We start from the raw sequence: 17,754 nt of genomic DNA, 5'->3' as shown, positions 1-17,754 counted from the left end.
GCAAAACCAATGTGTATTGTGCTAGTAAAATAATAAAAAATTTATAAATTTCAGTAGTAATACTAAAAAATTTATGTAATAAATATAAAATAAACTATAAGTAGTTGAGTATGCAAAATAATATTAATGCAAAATAATAATACGAAACCCAATCCTGTGGGCTCGATGATTTTTTATTTTTTTAAAATATTTTTTACCTAAAAATAATTAATAATTTTTTTTAAAATATTTTTTTATTTTTTTAAAATATTTTTTATCTAAAAATAATTTTTTCTTAAATATTTTTTCTTCTAAATGAGCTTCGGACTCGATCATCCACGGCCCCCGCTCCCACGACGCCACCGTCGTCACGCACCCTGCGTCGCTCGAACTCGACCCTTTTGACCCTCGCTCTCGTGATGCCATCACTGTCACCCACCCCTCGCACCATTGCCGGGGCCTGGTGCTTTAATATCAAAAATAGTTGATTTTACTAGTAATCTAGATATTTTATTTTTTTAGATATTTAAAAAAAAAAATCACTGACATTTCATAACGCTTAACTAATATAGTATAACCAAAAATATTAAAAAAAAAAAATCAAACTTGATTGGACATCTTGTTTCTTTGCATTGCATCTCCATAATTAACTTTAAGGGCACTTAACCCATTAATCAGATAAGGTGGGGATTTGATCACCCTTCCTTAGCCTAAAAATCACATCCTTCATCCTGCATAACCTAGACCTTAATTTAAAATTAATTAAACGTTGGCCCTAGGATATTCGAGCTCAATAGGACAAGAAAGCCCTAAAGTTAGACTGGGTTCGAATTGATTAATTGCTCGGTGTCTAAGGCAAGTGGTTTAAGAAGGTGGTTTTCAATGGTTCCGTTGTCTGACCTGGCCAACTCAGTTGGTGTCTAAGGAAAGCAACAAGCAGGGGACCTCCCACATCTTACACTTACCTGACCGAGACAGTTAGTCAGTTTTGGGCTTGGAGTGCTTGAAGGCGATCTTGGAACAATTAGGAGCTGTCTAGATCTAGGTTAACCCTAGGATAGAAAGTCCATTTTGTGCTAACTTGTTTGCCATTAAAATTTAAACCTAATTAAAACACTCTTCTCTTTCATCTCTAGATTTAAGACTCCTTAGGACTCATTTCTAGCACTCTTTTCTCTCTCTTTCCTCTTCTCTCTTCTTTAAAAAAAAAAAAAAAGATAATAATCTTTCAAAATTACAACTTGGAAAAGAGAATCGGGTCGACTTGTAGAATTGAATCAAACTCCATTTCAAGTCAAAAAATTGAACGCACTTGTAAACAAAATATTAAAGCAGTCAGAGAAGGAAAGAAATCTGAGGCAAAATAGATCCAAAATGGCTGAAGATCCAAGGAGAGAAGTAATCCTAGTAGGAAATAATGAGGTTGCTAGAGAAGCAAACCCCAGGGCACTGCGGGATTATGCCATGCCTACCGTGAATGGAGCTTCATCTAGCATCACAAGACCACCTGTGCAAGCAAACAACTTTGAGATCAAGCCTGCTTTGATCCAAATGATCCAGACAGCAGTTCAGTTTGGAGGATTGCCCAATGATGACCCTAATGCGCACATTGCAAACTTTTGGAGATATGTGATACCCTTAAGCATAATGGAGTGTCAGATGATGTAATTCGGTTAAGATTGTTCCCGTTTTCACTTAGAGACAAGGCTAAAGTTTGGTTACATTCTCTTCCTGCTGGCTCGATCACCACTTGGAATGACTTAGCACAAAAATTTTTGGCAAAATTCTTTCCACCTGCTAAGACTGCCAAGTTGAGGACTGACATCCAAACCTTGTGCAATTCGATATGGAGACCTTATATGAAGCCTGGGAAAGGTTCAAGGATCTACTTAGGAGGTGTCCACACCATGGGACTGCCTAAATGGTTGGTTGTGCAAACCTTCTACAATGGGCTGAACAACCATACCAGAATTAATATTGATGCTGCTGCTGGAGGTTCATTGATGGGGAAGTCGCTTGATGAGCCTATGATCTTTTGGAGGAAATGGCCCAATACCAATGGAGAGAAACATGGCGAGGAGACCTGCTGGGGTTCATGAGATAGATGCTATTACTGCACTCAATGCAAAGGTAGACACTCTTTTCAAAAAATTAGATCATTTGTCTATTAATGCTGTCAATACTTGTGTGCAGACCTGTGAGATGTGTACTGGGCAACATGCTACTCGAGATTGCCCGATTGACAGCTCATTCATGCCTCCAGTATAAGAACAAGTACAATATGTGGCAAACCAAGGAAGACAACAGAACAATCCATACTCAAACACCTACACGCCTGCCTGGAAGAACCATCCAAATTTTTCCTGGGAAATCAACAGCAACAACAGAATTATCAGAATAGAGGACCACCTGGTTTTCCACAGCAAGAAAAGAAGTCTAACCTGGAAGAATTGGTTGCAACTCTCACCAAGGCCACTACTGATTTCATGGGTGAAACTAAGGCAAATTTCAAAACCAGCAAGCTGCCATTAAAAATTTGGAAATACAAATGGGACAGTTGGCCAATATGGTAGCTAACAGAACTCAAGGGTCATTGCCTAGCAATACTGAAACGAACCGAAGGAGCATGTGAAGACAATTACCTTGAGGAGTGGAAAACAACTAGGGAACAACAAGGGAAAGAGCCTGTTAAAGAACAAGTAAAGGAACAAACTCAAGAAGAGACTATGGTCAAAGAGAAGCTAAAAGAGAAAAAGGAAGAGCCAGTAAAGTCCTACAATCCACCAGTTCCTTTTCCTCAAAGGCTCAAGCAAAGTAAGGATGACAAAACTTTCTGAAGTTTTTAGAGGTCTTAAGAAACTACACATAAATATTCCATTTGCGAGGCATTAGCTCAGATGCCTAGCTATGCCAAATTCTTGAAGGACATCCTTTCCAAAAAGAGAAGGCTAGAGGACCATGAGACAGTCATGCTCACCGAAGAGTGCAGTGCGATCATTCAGAACAAGTTGCCATCAAAATTAAAGATCCAGAGAGTTTTACAATTCCATGCAATATTGGCAATATCGAATTCACTAAAGCATTGTGCGATTTAGGTGCTAGCATTAACTTAATGCCTTTATCTGTTTTCAGGAAGCTTGGACTAGGGGATGTGAAACAGACCAGTGTCTCATTACAACTAGCTGATCGATCGGTGACATATCCTAAAGGCATAGTGGAGGATGTATTAGTCAAGGTGGACAAATTTATCTTCCCAGTGGATTTCATTGTCTTGGATATGGAGGAAGATAGAGAGGTTCCTTTGATATTGGGGCGTCCATTCCTTGCAACTGGCAAGGCACTTATAGATGTCCATGAGGGTAAGCTTACTTTAAGAGTGGGACAAGAAGAGGTAATTTTTAACGTGCTTAATTCTTCTAAATATCCTCTTGAGAATGATGAATGTTTTAGATTAGATGTGATTAATAAATTTGTTAGTGAAATAATTGACAATTCTGAATATGACTTGATTGATGGTGTTAAAAATAAACAGCATGTTGATGTATTAAATGATGTTGAGAAAATACAGGATTCAATAGAGGCTAAGCCAAACCCCAAGCTTGAGCTTAAGCAGCTCCCTTCTCACTTAAGATATGCATTCTTGAGAGACTCATCTATTTTTCCTGTCATTATATCTGCTCATTTGTCTACGGAACAAGAAAAAAAATTGTTGCATGTGTTGAAAAAGCATAAGAGAGCATTAGGCTGGTCTATTGATGATATTAAGGGAATTAGTCCCAGTATATGCATGCATAAAATTTTAATGGAAGAAAACTACAAACCTTCAATTGAGCATCAACGTAGGTTAAATCCTAATATGAAGGAAGTAGTTAGAGCTGAAGTAATGAAGTTACTTGATGCAGGAATTATCTACCCTATTTCTGATAGTAATTGGGTGAGTCCTGTTCAAGTAGTTCCTAAGAAAGGGGGGATGACTGTTATTACAAATAATAAAAATGAGCTGATACCCACTAGAACAGTCACTGGTTGGCGTGTGTGTATTGATTATAGGAAGTTAAACAAAGCCACACGAAAGGACCATTTTCCTTTGCCTTTTATTGACCAGATGCTTGAGAGATTGTCCGGATATCCCTTCTACTGTTTTTTAGATGGTTATTCAGGATATTTTCAAATTCCTATTGTACCTGAGGATCAAGAAAAAACTACATTTAATTGTCCATATGGAACATTTGCATATAGGAGAATGCCATTTGGGTTATGTAATGCACCTGCAACTTTTCAAAGATGTATGATGTCTATATTCTCTGATATGGTTGAAAAATTCATTGAAATCTTTATGGATGATTTTTCAGTTTTTGGTCCTTCTTTTGATATGTGTTTGACTAACCTCTCCCAAGTTCTACAGCGTTGTGAAGAAACTAATCTTGTGTTGAACTGGGAGAAATGTCATTTTATGGTGCAGGAAGGAGTAGTTTTAGGCCATAAGATTTCATCTAGAGGGATAGAAGTAGACAAAGCAAAGGTGGAGGTCATTGAGAAATTACCACCACCAACATCTGTTAAAGGAGTGAGGAGTTTCTTAGGGCATGCTGGCTTCTATAGAAGATTTATAAAAGACTTCTCTAAAATTACCAAACCTCTTTGTAATTTATTGATCAAGGATGCACCTTTTAAAATTACTGATGAGTGTTTGGTTGCTTTTAACAGGTTAAAGAGAGAATTAATCTCAGCTCCTATCATCACTGCACCTGACTGGAATCTACCATTTGAACTCATGTGTGATGCAAGCGACTATGCTATAGGAGCAGTCTTGGGACAAAGAAAGGAGAATAGACTTCATGTGGTGTACTATGCGAGTCGAACACTGAATAATGCACAGTTGAACTATGCCACCACAGAAAAAGAGTTGCTCGCCATTGTTTTTGCTTTTGATAAATTTAGGCCATATCTTATAGGAGCAAAAACAATAGTTTATACTGATCACTCAGCAATTAAATATTTACTTGAAAAGAAGGATGCGAAACCGAGACTAATTCGTTGGGTGCTCTTATTGCAGGAATTTGACTTGGAGATTAGGGATAAGAAAGGAGCAGAAAATCTTGTAGCAGATCACTTGTCTCGGTTAGAGTTAAGTAAAGAAATTGAGAACACTGAGGTACCCATTAATGAGTCATTCCCTGATGAGCAATTATTTGCATTACTCACATCTAGTACACCCTGGTATGCTGATATTGTTAATTTTAAGGCATGTGATATTATTCCTTCGGAATTTAATTACCAGCAAAAAAAGAAATTTTTACATGATGCAAAATATTATTTTTGGGAGGATCCATATTTATATAAGTATTGTCCAGATCAGCTTATTAGGAAATGTGTGCCTGATGATGAAATTAAAAATATTTTAAAACACTGCCATTCATTAGAGTGTGGAGGCCATTTTGGACCCAACAAAACAGCTGCTAAAGTATTACAGTGTGGTTTTTATTGGCCTAACCTGTTTAAAGATGCTATTGCTTTTGTTTCTTCTTGTGACCGATGTCAAAGAACTGGAAATATTTCTTTTAGACAGGAAATGCCACTAACCAATATCCTTGAAGTAGAACTGTTCGATGTGTGGGGATTAGATTTTATGGGGCCTTTTCCACCTTCTCATTCAAATCAATACATCCTGGTGGCGGTGGATTATGTATCCAAATGGATTGAGGCAGTAGCACTTCCCTCTAATGATGCCAAGAGTGTGCTCAAGTTCTTAAAGAAATACATATTCACACACTTTGGTATTCCAAGAGCTATCATCACGGATGGAGGTAAGCATTTTTGTAATCGTTATTTGGATTCTCTATTGATAAAATACGGTGTTACTCATCGTGTAGGAACACCATATCATTCTCAAACAAGTGGACAAGTAGAGATCTCCAACCGTGAAATTAAAAGAATATTGGAGACTACTGTCAACTCATCAAGAAAGGACTGGTCCCTAAAATTAGATGATGCGTTATGGGCATATAGAACAGCATTCAAAACGCCAATTGGGATGTCCCCGTATCGTCTAGTTTATGGAAAAGCATGCCATTTACCTGTGGAGCTAGAGCATCGAGCTTACTGGGCAACTATGTTGCTAAATTTCAATATGGAAGCTGCTGGGGAGAAAAGGTTATTGCAGCTTAATGAACTTGATGAGTTCCGCCTCCATGCATATGAAAATGCAAGAATTTATAAGGAGAGAACGAAAAGATGGCATGACAAACATATTGTGAGGCGTGAATTCCAACCAGGACAAAAGGTGTTGCTGTATAACTCTCGCCTAAAGCTATTTCCAGGCAAGCTCCGGTCTAGGTGGTCAGGTCCATTTGAGATTATACAAGTTTTTCCACATGGAGCTGTTGAGCTGAAGAGTGGTGATAGGACCTTCAAAGTCAATGGGCAAAGGTTGAAGGAATACATAGATGGAGGATTTGAGCAACCAAAAACCTCCATAGCACTGACATAATGCATTGGGATAGTCAAGCTAACGACTATAAACTAGCGCTTCTTGGGAGGCAACCCAAGCAAAAATTCTTTTTATTTTCTTTATTTTTTGAGTCAATTTTAATCCTCACTATATTTTCAAGGTTTGAATGGACGTTGTTCACTTTTTGTAGGCACATTGAAGAAGACAAGAGAGATGAAATGACTGAGGACGAGTTGCAAACTCGCACAAGCGCATAGGCACGCTACAAAGGGGAGTACCCCTAACCTTTAAGAATGCCTTACTATAATATGTATTGTGATGATGATCTTGTCATTGAGCACAATGTCCAATTCAGATTTGGGGGTGCATTTGCATGAGCATTTCGTGTTAATAATATAGGATTGCCATTATGTTTGCATCTTTATCTTTATTTTTTAATAAAATTTAAAAAAAAAAAATTAAAAAAAAAAAAAAAAAAATTGAAATGTTGATTCATTGATCACTTGTAAGGATATAGAGGGGGACAATTTTACTTTTGTGTTAGTGTTTGGCTATCTTAGCTTTAAATTTGGAAGTCAAATTCAGGGATTGACTGTTTTATACTTGTAAATACTTAAATAAAATCTCGTATAGGAGATAGTTACTTTGCTTCGCCAATCCTATTTGTGAGCTTTGTTGCAATAAAATGTAGACAATTTACTTGGGAGAAATGATATAGACATTCCTTTGGCATATCCTTTTTGACCCCTTGTATTTTCTTTTCATCCTATCTCATATCTACTGTTCATATTTTTTGAGAATAAATTGATTATAATGGTTAGAGCATACTGAATTTTTAGTTTTCCTTCCCTTCAAAAAAAAAAAAAAAAAAAAAAAAAAAGAAGAAGAAGAAGAAGAAAAAAAAAAAAGCACAATCTACTCCGCTGTTTCAAGTTGCCTAGTAACTAGGAGCATTCATGAGCCCCATGTTTGCTTTTACGTCAAACAGTGACTTGAATTATGAGTATGCAAAGCACTTTGAGTATATGACTTGCTGAGTAACCGGGTGCCTTCATCACCAATGTCGGTATTCGCGTAAAAAGGCAAATGATGACTTAAGGAAGAGTGCCAAAGTGTATAGGCTGTTCTAAAAGTATAAAATAAAACAAATAAAGGAAGGGATGTAAAGCATAAGTAATTGAGTATGCTCTGATTTATTGTGGTTAATTTATTTTCACTTATGTGACCATAACCATCATTCTTGTTGCTTGCTTTCCATTTTTTTTACCCGAAAAAGTCCTATTGATCTCTTGAGTACGTTGTTTGCACTATTGGAGATGGGCTGATAGGATTTTGCATTCAGGATTGGATGTTTGAACCGAATTATTTTATTAAAATCTAAAGGAAGCAGAGTAGCTATTGATTGTGCGTAATTTTGTTTGAGTATGAATGAGTTTGGAATAGTTAGCTTGTGGGTTTGCCTTTCGATTTTGGGTTGAGGTGGTTAAGCCATGGCATTTGGGTATTACTCCTTTGTGTCTAGATGGATTTTGAGTATATTAATGTTAAATAAAGTTTTTAGCATTAATTTTTTGAGATTCTTCATTTTTGATTTGGACTTTTCTTTGGCTTGGGGACAACCAAAAACTTAGGTTTGGGGGTATTTGATGTATTGCATTTTTATAGTAATTATTATTATTAGTTTTTAATGATTTTGATGAAATTGGTATAATAATTAACTAAATAAATGTAAGAACCTGATATGTTTTATGTCAATTGCAGGTAATTGAGCCAGGTCACACCTAAATGGGCTTAACCATGTTTTAAAGGTCAAATTAAGTGAAATTGGTTGAGTCCGATTCAGCAGGGTTTGTCATCCGGAGTCATCAGGTCTTGCATCAAAATCAGAGTCCATCTCAAAGCAGAATAACCAAATCAAGATATCAATGGACCCCACACCTTATCCTTTTTGGCATCATCATCCAGAAAAGAAACTAGAGGTGCAGGAAATAAATCAAGCAGTTAATCTCTCCCATCTAGTCAACCAATCTAAATTCTAGATATTTTGGTGTGAGGACCCCTAAAAGGTAAGCTACAGGACTCCAAATTGAGCAAGATTAGATCCTACAGAATTTTGAGAGAAGCAAGAAAGGAACATAATTTACAGAATTGAATTTGGATTCCAAATGAGGTGGCTACAATAGGTTGAAGTTGGTAACAATGTTGGACACAACAAGAAACACCCGATACACCCAGATTCTTCTTAGTATTTCTTGGCACAAAGATCTGATATGGCAACTAATTTTGGGTGGCAAAGAGCTATCTTGGAAAGAATTAAATGGAAGAAAATCAGAGTCCAAACTAATTCTGCATGAAGAGCAAACTGAGAAAGAATTGAAACTAATTCTTGAAAAACTTGATTTGGGCAGCCGAAACCTTACCTTGTTTTGCAGATTTTGTGGACCCAGAAAGGAAGAAATTCTTCTCCTCTAATTAACCATGCCTCCTTTCCTTCTTTTACTATGGAAATCATAATAAAATCAGAAAATTTGGGCAGCATAAGGAGTAGATGGCTGGTGGTTGCTTAAAGCCTATCCAAAGGAGGAGAGATTCTATACTAAATAAAAAGAATGATATATAGAATAAAATCATGAAAAAAATACCACCTTAACCCTAGCCCTAGCCCTATTTAAGGATCCTAAAACACCAGCAGGAAAGAGAGGAGAATCATCTTTGAAAGCTAGAAATCAAGGAGAGTTTGGAGTATCTGAAAGATTTGAAGAGAAGATTCATTCGGCTCTGCAATTCCTTCAGAGTTTTTTCTTTCTCTTGTTTACTTTGAATTTATTTTCTAGAACTCATTGTTAGGATGATTTTGGAGTTTTATTCAAGTAAACTTGAGTTTGATTTTGTTATGATGAAAAGCTAAATTTCTAGCTAGGGTACCTGATGTAGCTTGAATTAAATTTCAATTCCAGAATCTTGTATTAATTTTCTTTGTTAATGCAATTGTTTGTTATTTGCGCTTAATGCTTTTAAGTATTATTATCTTTGGTACTTGATTGATTTCGATTTATAATTGGTACTGGGAAGGAAGATTATAAATTGGAGTTAATAACAAACATCATAGGAATAATAATTGGAGCGGGAGCAGAAGATTTGACCTGTGGGATCTTGAAAATAATCACTGTGCTTGTTAAACTAATTGAAATCTATTTTACTATTGAAAGATAGATTATAGGTTTTAATTAGTATATTTAATAAGACTCGGGAGAGATTATTAAATAATTTAGGATTATTTATCCTTGCATTAATAATTAAATTTAGATTATTAATCGGAATAGCTGGAATTGATAATTGGTCCAAGTGAAATCAGATATACCCTAGTGCTTTATTAATCGAATTTTGATTCAGCTTTCATTGAGTTCTTTAGAGTTAATTTTATTTTTCATTATCATTCAGTTTCGATCGTTTAGATATTAGTAAAATCAGCATTCATTTTTGGTAATTAAACTCAGTCCTCGTGGGAACGATCTCTTATTTATCATTATATTACTTGAGCGATTTCGTGCACTTGCGAAATAGGCTATCAGTTCCCACATTCAAAGCCTATGGAGTTTATTTGTGATAATCAAGCAGTAGTTCACATTTCTTTCAATCCAGGGTTTCATGAGTGAACCAAGCATATTGTCATTTTGTCAGAAAAAAGCTATTACAGAATATTATCAAGACCTCTCACATGAAATCTGAAGATCAGCTTGTTGATCTGTTCACTAAGTCTTTAGGTGGCTCTCGGGTTAAATATATTTGTAAAAGCTGGAAACTTATAATATATATGCTCCAGCTTGAGGGGGAGTATTAAGGAATCCTAGTCTAATTAGGAATATAGTTATGAAAAGTTTTCTAATTATTAGGAATCTTCTAATTATTAAGAATCCTAGTGAGTGATTTATGGAGGGATTTATGGCTAAATTGCCTATATATTAATCTCTGTAATTAGTATAAATATCATAGGACACCACCACATTATAGTGTCCAATTCTCCCGAATTCCCTCTCCCTCTTCTGTCTTTAGCCTCTATTTTCTAACACATTCTAACATTGCTAGCTATAAAACTAACCGGTCGTGAAGGCGATCCTAGCTCATCAAGCTCTGACTCTTACTGCTGGCTCACAAGCTATCCAACCATCAGATCTTCGTCATCATGAACAAAAGCATCCGTCGTCGGCTCTGAGTACTTTAACTCAACTTCTTCCTAAATGCATTTCAATCCTTACCTCATATTATAGTGAACATATATAAGACTGTTAAGATGTTTCTGCATCAAAGGATTCCTCGGCTTGCTGTGGATGAGGTGAAAGTCAACCAATTGCCCTCACAGCCACTCAAGAAGACCATTTAGGAGAGGATCCAGATAGCAACTCATTTCAAATTTTTTATCGATAAACCAAAATGAATTCACTATTCAGCTGCAAAAGCATCGAACAAAATTATGTATAAACTTGAAGTTGTAATGTATTAATAGCTATATAACATCAAGTAAGAGTTGTTATTCATATCTAATCTGCCTAGATTTATCTTTTCTTTGCTTGTGACAGCTGTCAAGCCTCCAAAGCTTTCAATGCCCTCCTTAAACATTTTTGTCTATAAAAAATATACTTGTTATAATATGTTATCGGTTGAAGATATAATTAACTTAACAAAAACACGCCACGGACGTCTTCTAGATACATAGCTGCGATCTCTAGATGAGGCTCGATCTTGTATATCACATTATATAGGGAGGTCAAAGGCTCCTCGTACATGTCTATCCTAGGTATGGTGTACTGAAATCTCGAATTCAAATAATAAGCTGCAGATAGATTTCATAATTATTTAAGTTGCACAAGAGTAGTCAAATTTTCAGTGTTCTTGATTTCTTGGTTATCTGCTAGATGCAAATTCTTGCCCATCTGGTCGTCCCACCATCGCCCAATGATACCGATGTACTCCTTGGCATGTTTCGGATTTGCCTTCCTAATTTGATGCTTTGCCCTCTCCATCATGCAATATAAAAAGCCATCTGAGCGTATCTCTCATTGTCCATAGCCCAAAGCATCTCATATAAAGGCTTAATAGCCTTCACTATCTTCTCAGCCCCTGCTAGATGTCTATCTCATCACTAAATTCTCGATCGTACTCTCCTTAGTGCCGGCTCTCGCATATCTACTCTTCTACCATTCAACACTAGCAAATATCTGACCCAAATATACTTTCTTGTCAAGAAGGCTATCAAGTGCTATAGAATTCATAGCAAACCATATGACAATTTCAGGATCTCCCCATGTATCTCCGCATCAATGACAAGACCTATGTATGGTTATTGATGAATCTAGTGATAGTCTGTGCTAGCTCCACTGCCTGCTGCACCCTATGAAGCTTCTCAATATCCATCAACATAAGATCAATATAATATGTAACATATGGGATCCAAAAAATATCTGTCCCATCAGGATCTCCCCTATGGCCCCATATGTGGCCCAATGATAACCTACATGACATTTTGCTCTCCTATCTAGGCAATCACCTTCTTCATCAATCAAGGATATACATGATGTCATGCACCAGATCCAAAGCATAAATTGACTTCTGAAAAATGTTTTTCCATCATACTATGTAAGGAAGTTGGTGATGTTTTGCCCGATAGGACCAGTCGAACCATCATATATCATCATCAATCCACATATAAGCCACTTGCATTGATGGATGTGATCCATTTCTATAGCTCCTTATTGTTGTCAAGAAACCATAGATGATCTTCGGTCCTTAAAGATCTACACCCAAACCGGCAACCTACATGGATGCAATGGCAGAACGATAATATATGCTGCTTACTGCATTAGCTATGATGCGGCTAAAGTGAAACCAGAATCCAATAGGTCACCACATATCCTTCTTGTCCTTCAACATATTGTCAATTCTCTGTTGCTTTGAAACTTTCCTGAAAAAAGCATGTAGATCCAAGTCATGGACAGTGGCTCCTAATGGAATCTCTCTAGAGATCTTCTTGCTGCCAAAAGCCCCCAGTATAGATGCAATATAGCCACCACCTCCAATGACGGCCTCCTAACTGATATTCTCCTAAACTCTGACTCTCCTCCGATAATCGTAGAGACCGACCTTGGCTCGTATTGTGACGGCCCAATCTAGCCCTATCCCTGGCCACCTTCTCAAGCTACCACAAATCATCTAAGCTCGTCTGCATGACAGCCTGGATCTGTACCTTGTCATCTAGACAAAGGCCTGCTCTAACTCCTTGAAGTGATACAAAGGTGGCTCTATGGCTCGACAGTCCATCTCTGCCTTCTTTGCAACCCTCTCATTCACTGATCTGAAATCAGCAAAGTGCTTCTTCATCAGCTGTCAGATCTCCTCTGAGCATTTTCGGTACGCTACATCGAGATAACCATCAGCCAAGTGCTGTTTCGATCTAGTTACTCCTTCCTTGAACTGTAGTGCACCAGTAAAATTTTCAATAGTGCCAATTCAAGAACATTTGCCCATGGTCCCAATCAATATCACACTCTGGATCCTTCTTTCTTGATTTGATCCATTGCTATAGGTTTTAACAAGTACTTCAGTTTAGTAATTATATAAAAATAATAAAATTTTGTTCTAAAAAAATATGTTTTCTACTTCAGAAAATACTTCTTAATTATGTAGGGCATAATTGTAAATTTTCATAATTAGTCCCAAATCTTAATAATTTCTCAATTAAAAAATACTTTTAAATACCATAAATTCAGAAAATACATTTTATACTTCAAAAAATACCTCTAAATTATCTAATATGTAGCGCTAATTTTTCATTTTTTTGAATTAACTATAATTTTTATTAATTATTTAAATTTAAAATATTTTTAAATTGTAAAAATTCAAAAAATATAATTTGAGCTCAAATCCATGTAGACTCCTACCACGGATGTTATATAAATTTTTCTAAATCTTTGGATATACATGAAAAGCTATTTATTTCTCCATTTTAATCAAATTTAGGCCCAGGCCACTATGTATATCATGCATCAAAAATTTCATAAACGGACATCAAATTTACATCAAAAGTTGCTTGCATGGCCCCAAACAATATTCTAATTTTACAAATATTATTCAAATTTTTTTTTAATCAAAAGATGTATTTTTAAATTTAAAAATTTCATACATAACAAAAATTAATGATTTTAGCATCATTATGTAGATCATCCATAGATCTATAGCATATAATAAAATGATGCCATAATTGAAAATTTTGGCATGATCTCCTTATATTTTTCTAATTTTTGAGAATCTTCGAGCTTGGAAAAATAAAAAACCGAAGGTCAGGGAGAAGTTTGCATACCCAAGCCTTCTTAAGGCTCTTCCCATCACTCAAATAATTGAGCGATGGGCCGAACCACTCCAAATTGGGCTGAACCCTAGGCCGGTTCAGAACGCTTCAGGTGAGTTTTCCAAAAAAAAAAGGGCCGAACCTACCTAGCCCCGCATTAGTTCAGCTCAATACAGGGTGAACTGGGCGGTCCGACCCAGTCCAACATACCATGCTTGTAACACTAAGAGACACAAGGAAAAGCAGCTATCTCAAATAAAAAGCTAAACGAAATGCTGGGAGGGGTTCTAGAACATCTCTATGATAAGGCTGTCCAATCTACCACATATTATGCCAGTCTATTCTGATTCAAATATTAATAAAGGACCAGAATGGTACAACATGTGCATCTCAATGCTCTAAACAACTGAGAAATTTATAGCAAAGATCCAACCACTTACCACCTTTATGGTAAACCTTGTTTTAAGGACTCAACAAAAAAAAAAAGGCTGCAGATAACAGGGGCAGAAACACTTTCTTTGAAGAAAAAACCACATAAATTGCCTTAAACTGGCTAGCCACAGGGCCTCTTTTATAGCTTTTCCATGACTTACTTTACAGATACACAAGCGCTCTTAAGAAACAAGCAGCCCATCTCCATATGGACACCCAAATCTTTTCTAAAATGCAAAAGCCAGAATCCAACTTACAAGTACAAAAATTACTCCCTAGCAACCATAATGACTCATCTAATAAGCTCGAATCTTTTATGAGGTTGTTGGGTTTTCATCTTGAAATTGTAATATTTATGTTCAATAATACCTTGAGTAGCTTTCTCAAGTTCTCAATAAGATAAATCACTCTTAAAAGAGACCATATGTACTGTAACAAGCTTCAAGAAATCTTATTCTTTATTTTGTATTTAAGTCCCTTTAGAGTTGCTTGAAATGTTATGTTGGATGTCATAACTAAAGACTGTTCTTTTCTCAACTTATTATCTTTATTATGCTTGATCTGCAATTTAATTCACCAAGACGATGTGCAATAGCACTAGACAATAAAAATCAAAGAACATCCAATCATAGCGACAGGTACTGCTATATCTACAATCATAGAAACAGGCACTACAACATGATATGGCAGCACACTTACGGATCTGATACAAAATTTGGGGAGAGAGATACAAGGTTAGGCTAGGTTGTGAGAGATGATGAGGCTAGCACATAAGCATAAAGTCATGGATCAAAACTTTTAACAATGCTAACACACAGAATGACTTAAATTTTTCAAGTGGCTGCACCACAACGATGATAGGGATAAACTGAACAATGAGATCCCTTAAAGGTGAATAAGTTGATAGAACACCACCATGAAATGAGAAGTAACAAATCATCATGAAGAAGATGAGAGAGACCCTCACTGGTATAATCTCAAGGTTGTTTTCCAGAGCCAGATAAACATTAGCTAATGTCTGAGCTTCCACACCCTGAATCATTATAATTCAATAACAATAATTGGTCACTGCAATCCAAAAGGATTATCGCCATTTAAAGAAAATATGCAATGTAAGCAGAAATCTAATATCCATAGCATCTATTGATATCATTATCCCTGCAATATTTAAGTTGTTTGCAGTCAATATTGAGTCAGATGGAAAACAACCACACCTGAGAAGCATCTACAACAAGAAGGGCACCTTCACAAGCCGCAAGAGAACGAGAAACCTAGCCCACCAAATAGAATAATTTTCATTTAACAAAGTAGGCTATTCTCGGCAAAAACAAATATATAAACAACCGGTATAAGCAATCATAGAACAATTTGGTCCAAAGGCAACAACGCCGATGAAAGGGCCCTTCTGTCTGGTAAGCCAGAAAACAATTTCTTCCGAATATCAACTTCCATCTATAATACATATGTAACCATTCAGTAATAACATTCCCCCTAGTTAAAATAATGAGTGCTTCCTCATTTAGACTAAATCAATTATGCTAGATATGTGATGCTATGTGAGGCTTAAAAAGCATGGAAAAAGGATCAAAGCTTTCAGTATTATACGTTACATATTGCAAAAATATTACAAGATGATGAAATGAAAAATTAATTTATTGTACCTCATATGAGAAGTCCACATGCCCTGGAGTATCAATTAAATTAAGGCAATACGGTTCATTTTCCAAAATGTAACGCATCCTGGCTGCCTACAGTAAGGAATTAGGTATAAAGAAGAAAAGCAGTTCATGTATCAAGTAAGATTATCAATAATCATGAATTTATATAACTTTCAATATGGAATAGTAATATATAAGAGAGATGTCAAACCACATACTTGCATTCACTTATGTGGTTCCAAGATGAATTATGCACAACAAAATTTTATTTATGATAAAGTCACCGATATTGACAAAATAGACTACAAATAACAACACAACCAGCTCAGTTTCCAAATAGATTGAACAATACTGATTCAAGACTATCTGCTATTTATATGCAGGCTATAGGAGTACCTGATCTAATCTCTAATAAACATAACAAATAATGGATCTAATATTGAATTTTATTTGATCATATGAAAGTGAAACCCATCAAATTACTAATAAAATAGATCAGAATGGGTATTATGTGTTTACAAAATCATGCAATTCATTCGCATTGGTGCTAATAACAAATTTGGTCATAATACAGACCATTGATAAATAATCATTAGTTTCTCCTAATTAAATAAGAGAGGGAACAAAAATATCTCCTAATTATGGAATTGTTTAACCTAATTATCTAGATAACTCATATAATAAAAAAATTTTATCATAATGCACATTATTAGTAAACAGTCATTAGGCTCTTTTCCAATGATTTAAATAATATATCATGAAATTTATCAGGTGAAATTTGTGATCTCCTTGCTTTCTGAAATTTACCCGACAAGTCGTGACAACTTAGGCTGCGTTTGGCACTGTTGTCACTCTTCTTTTTAAAAAATCTAGAAATAGAAATTCTGTTTCTAGTTTTTTCAAATTTTTGACAACAAAAAATATGTTTGGTTCACTCTTTTTTTTTTCACAAGGACTAGCGATGTGGCCAGCAACAAGAGAGAGGGAGGGGGGACGGCCCATTGATGTGATCGAGTACCAGGGAGAGCTTGACGTTGGGCGGAGAGACAGTCGAGGGAGCAGCAGAGGAAGAGGAAGTGGGAATGGGGCTAGCGATGTGGCCGGGGATGAGGGATAGCTCGACATCGGTTTGGAGAGATAGCCCATGATGCCCGGGGAGCCACCGTGCTTGGGTGGCAATGATGAGGCTGAGGGTGAGATTAGGTGGAATAAGAGGGTTAGGAGAAGAAGGGTGAAATCCCACTTTAAAAAAAAAAAAAAGGCTAGAAGTGAATTTCCTTTTACTTTCGCTTTTTCCAGAAATAACAAAAGTTGTTTTCCTAAAACAGAAACAGAAACAAGCTAACCAAACATGCTTTCTACCTTGGATTTCATGTTTCTGTTTTTAGACAAAGAAACAGGAAAAAAAGTACCAAACAGACCCTTAGGTTATATTCAAGTTTAGAAGTTCTGTGAATTAAAGACAACCAAACTCGGAGTTCCAATTTCTGACATAACAAAATTAGTCCATGATCCAATGCTCCAGAATCTTTAGAAAATGAAGAGTAGCTGAAAGCAATGAGAAGGCACTCACCAAGCAAAATACCTTTTTATTTTAATGCTACTAAGAAATTTCAAAGTTTTATATGGAAATATAAATGTGAAATAGTTTTGTTGGAGTAATGATTGTTACGTAGTTGAGTTCTTGCTATTTGATTATTATGTCATGTCCTAGAATCTGGAGTTCTAGACCATTAGTGTTTTTGGTATGGGGTCATCATAGATTGACAGTTGACAATTGGACCCAAGAATTCAAGTTCCGATGTTGATACCTATCCTAGTTTGTTACTGAGTCGATATGGTACCAAGAAGCTCTTGCTTGAATACTCAAGACAGGTAGAAGTCCTTGTTCA

General features: G+C 36.1%; 1 protein-coding gene across 8 annotated transcripts in view; it reads right to left on the bottom strand.

The window, feature by feature from the left end:
- LOC105032953 (translation factor GUF1 homolog, chloroplastic) overlaps positions 1-17,754 on the bottom strand; it is a 178,792-nt gene that overhangs the window by 143,289 nt on the left and 17,749 nt on the right. For 6 of the 8 annotated variants that reach the window (XM_010907558.4, XM_073253777.1, XM_029261168.2 and 3 more), the window contains 3 exons: positions 15,866-15,952; positions 15,419-15,475; positions 15,166-15,237 (listed from right to left, as the gene is read on the bottom strand). In XM_010907558.4, coding sequence (XP_010905860.1) covers positions 15,166-15,237; positions 15,419-15,475; positions 15,866-15,952 — 216 coding nt within the window. The remainder of the gene's footprint in view (positions 1-15,165; positions 15,238-15,418; positions 15,476-15,865; positions 15,953-17,754) is intronic. The other 2 variants (XM_029261169.2, XM_010907555.4) reach the window with 1 other exon arrangement.

The sequence above is a fragment of the Elaeis guineensis genome, chromosome 3, assembly GCF_000442705.2.
Source record: "Elaeis guineensis isolate ETL-2024a chromosome 3, EG11, whole genome shotgun sequence".
Taxonomy (NCBI): Eukaryota; Viridiplantae; Streptophyta; class Magnoliopsida; order Arecales; family Arecaceae; genus Elaeis; species Elaeis guineensis.
Note: the sequence above shows the minus strand (reverse complement) of the source record. Positions and strands in the feature narration are given on the sequence as shown.